Source organism: Mandrillus leucophaeus, unplaced genomic scaffold (assembly GCF_000951045.1).
Source record: "Mandrillus leucophaeus isolate KB7577 unplaced genomic scaffold, Mleu.le_1.0 Scaffold38, whole genome shotgun sequence".
Taxonomy (NCBI): domain Eukaryota; kingdom Metazoa; phylum Chordata; class Mammalia; order Primates; family Cercopithecidae; genus Mandrillus; species Mandrillus leucophaeus.
In genome coordinates, this window is record NW_012104031.1 from 1,268,099 (window position 1) to 1,271,303 (window position 3,205).

The following is a 3,205-nucleotide window of genomic DNA, read 5'->3' on the forward strand; positions in this document are numbered from 1 at the left end:
GGGTGCAGCACACCAACATGGCACATATATACATATGTAACAAACCTGCATGTTATACACATGTACCCTAGAACATAAAGTGTAATAATAAAAAAAAGGTTCATACAAAAAAAAAGAAGAAAGCACTACTGATTATAACTGTAAGATATATACTAATCAACGATGTACGTCATCAGTTTTAAGAGGCCTTTCAATTTTAGAGGTGTTAAAATATGAAAATGTCTGATTAATGATATCATTGGAGTGGCTGAAAATGTTGACTATATTTTTTTTTTCAAGTGCTATATCTGATGTAAACCCAAAAGACCAGGTTTCCAGGCTGTTAGGTTTGTTAGAATATACCTAAAGCTGACTACTCACAGCTATCTCCTTTCTATCCCCACAATTGTTTTTTAAGTCACCATTTCTTAAAGCACAAGGTTAACGAAGCCACCTTCCCCACAATGGGCTGGTCAGCTCTTCTAACCATTCCTGATTTACTGTAGGCCTACTATGTGCCAGGCACTGTGCTAGGTGCTGGTGAAAGATGAGCAAGACTGTTACTGCTCTCAAATAACTTCCAGTTTAGTAGAAGAGGCAGCAGATAAATAAACAATTGCAATGCACCATGGTGAGCAGAACACACCAGTTAGAAGGGGATGAACTGCAGAAACGAACCCAGTGCATTCTAGGGGGTCCTAAGCTGGGCCTTAAAGGCTGCATATCTTATACCAGCAGAAAAGAGAGAGGAGCTGAGGTTTCTAAGGAGCTGGAAGAGTGTGTGCTAAAGGCTAAGAGTACACAGTCCACTCAGTGGTGTAGGGCGATAAGGTGGGAGAAGGGCTGCAGAGGCAGAGGGCCAGATCTGGAATGGGACTGGGTGCCAGGGAAAGGGATTCTGGGCCATTATTTTGAGGTGATGGAGCAGCCAATGAAGGGCTTAAGCAGATGAATGAAACTATCAATTAACTATCACATTTTTAGAAAGACCAGGGAGGCCTGTATGGATAATTCTTGTTACCCAGGGAAAAACTGATGGTGGCTGGGGCAGGGGGGATGTCAGTGAGGACAGAAAGAAGACAAGGGTCTAAGATCTACTTGGGAGGCAGAGTAAACACCATTTGGTGGTGAATGTGATGTGGGAGAGATGAGAGAGGGGAGGTTGAACTGTGAATTAACAAATGAGGCCAGCAGCCTGTGGCCAGGCAGCCTTCCCCACAAATGTGCACTGTGATGGGGGAGGAGAGAGACAGTGATTGAGCACAAAGCCATCCTCAACCTGCAAAACAAATTACAATGCTGCCTCATCAACAGGGCAGCCTCTTTTCAAAGTAGGCTGCTAAGAATTCAGGGATGGATAGAAGGATGGATGACTGGCAGGTAGGCAGGTGGGAATATAGGTTGATGGATGGCTGGATAGATGGGAAAGGAGGGATGGAAGGAGGGGGAGAGGGGGCAAACAGGTAGGCAGAAAGAGGGAGGACAGGAAGCCAGAAAGACACACAGAGAGATAACAGCTTTCTATTTACCTTTATTAATGCTTCTCCTTTTATTTAAATTGAAAACATGGGAAGAAACTGAGGTCCGGAAAGGTTGAATGAGCCTCAGTCGAAAATTGAGCCAGAACAATCACTGAAAGATGTTACTCTGTCCCTGCTCCAGATACCTTATCTCCCCATCACTTCTTTATGAAAGGTTTCAATTCCCCATTCACCCTTCCTCCTACCAGAAGAGCGAATCAGAGTAAATCCAGAGCGGCCAATAATTGAAAGAGGTGGTTTAGTATCAACCGCTTTCAATTGGCCAATTGGAAAAACCATTTCTCATCTTCTCCCCTAATCCCTTCTGTCTTACTCTTCATTTTCATTATCATGTTACCAAGTGCATACTGTGTGTCTGGCCCTGTTTTAAGCACTTTGGACGTATTGACTCATTTATTCTTATAATAATCCTATTAGAGAAGCACTATGATTAGCTCTGTTTTTTTCCAGAAGAGGAAACTGAGGCCCAGAGATGTAAGCAATTTGCTCAAGATCACACAGCAGCCAGGCTAGAAAACAAGCCCCAGCAGCCTCTCTCTGCAGAGCCTGTGTTCTCAGCCCGGTTGCCACATTGCATCTGCTTCTCACAAATCAAGGTCTTCTAGCTCGGGTAAGCCCTTCCTCATTTAACACACCCACCCCGCTCCCTAAGGTTAAAATATAAACACCACACCAGGCCCCCAAGACTCACAGCTGCTCATCCAGAAGATGACCGGGGACGGAAGTCCAGGCGGGGGGTTGCACTGGAGCGTCAAAGGAGCACCCTCTTGGACCACGACAGGGTCTAGGTTTTCCTTCGGCCACAGAGGAGATTCTGGAGAGAAGTGGACAAAGAGGACAAAGTGAGGGTGATGGCTGGGCCCAGGGCAAGGAGCAGGGTCAGAGGCAGGCATGCAAAGAGAAGAAACAGAAAGGGCACCTGGATAAGGAGGGAGCAAGAGAAAGAGACAGGGCACGTAAGCCTACTCGAGGGGCTGCCCTTGAGAGGCAGGAGAAGGGAGGCATCTTCAAAGGCTCCCCTCCTTTCCCCTCTCCTGTGCCCACAGTGGCCAGTGAAATTGTTGCAGACAACAACTTCAAAAGGAAGCTTTGGGAGCTTCCTTTCCAAGGAATCGTTCTGAGCTGGGGAAGATGCACAGAGAACACCAAGGCATCTGCAGGCCAAGGGCAAGTGCAGCCCTTCTGGAATGACCTTCCACATCCCCCACTCTCCATTTACCCAGGAGCAGGGCATTTCAGCCCTGCCCCATGCTACTCACTAGACACCTGCAGGCGGATCCTATTGGACAGGGCTGTGCCAAATTTGTTGCGGGCGAAGCACTGATATTCCCCCTCATATTCCTCTGGCCGCCCGCCACTGCGGAAGTCAATCACCAGAGTCCCAGACCTCCTCCTCATGGACACCCGGGGGTCCTTGGCAATGTTGAAGAATCTGCTGTTTCGTGTCCAGTGGAAGCTGTGGAGAGTGGGGAGCAGGGGCAACCAAGACGAATGGGGTGGGCTCTGGGCTCCAGGCAGATCTCAGATCCCTAGTTCCTGACTCAGTACCAAAATTCCCTCTCGCAGCCCCATCGTGGCACCCCTATACCAACAGGTACCAGCCTGGCCGAGCAGAAGAACCATCTGGAGAGCTCAATAAAAAGCAAAGTCCCAGGTCCCACTCAGGTGACTCTCCAGGGCAGGGG

General features: G+C 48.0%; 1 protein-coding gene across 1 annotated transcript in view; it reads right to left on the reverse strand.

Annotated features, from left to right (window-relative positions):
• NFASC (neurofascin) overlaps positions 1 to 3,205 on the reverse strand; it is a 164,440-nt gene that overhangs the window by 66,022 nt on the left and 95,213 nt on the right. The window contains exons 7-8 of the mRNA XM_011990602.1: positions 2,780 to 3,028; positions 2,212 to 2,334 (exon numbers count right to left, since the gene is read on the reverse strand). Of these exons, the coding sequence (XP_011845992.1) occupies positions 2,212 to 2,334; positions 2,780 to 3,028 (372 nt within the window). The remainder of the gene's footprint in view (positions 1 to 2,211; positions 2,335 to 2,779; positions 3,029 to 3,205) is intronic.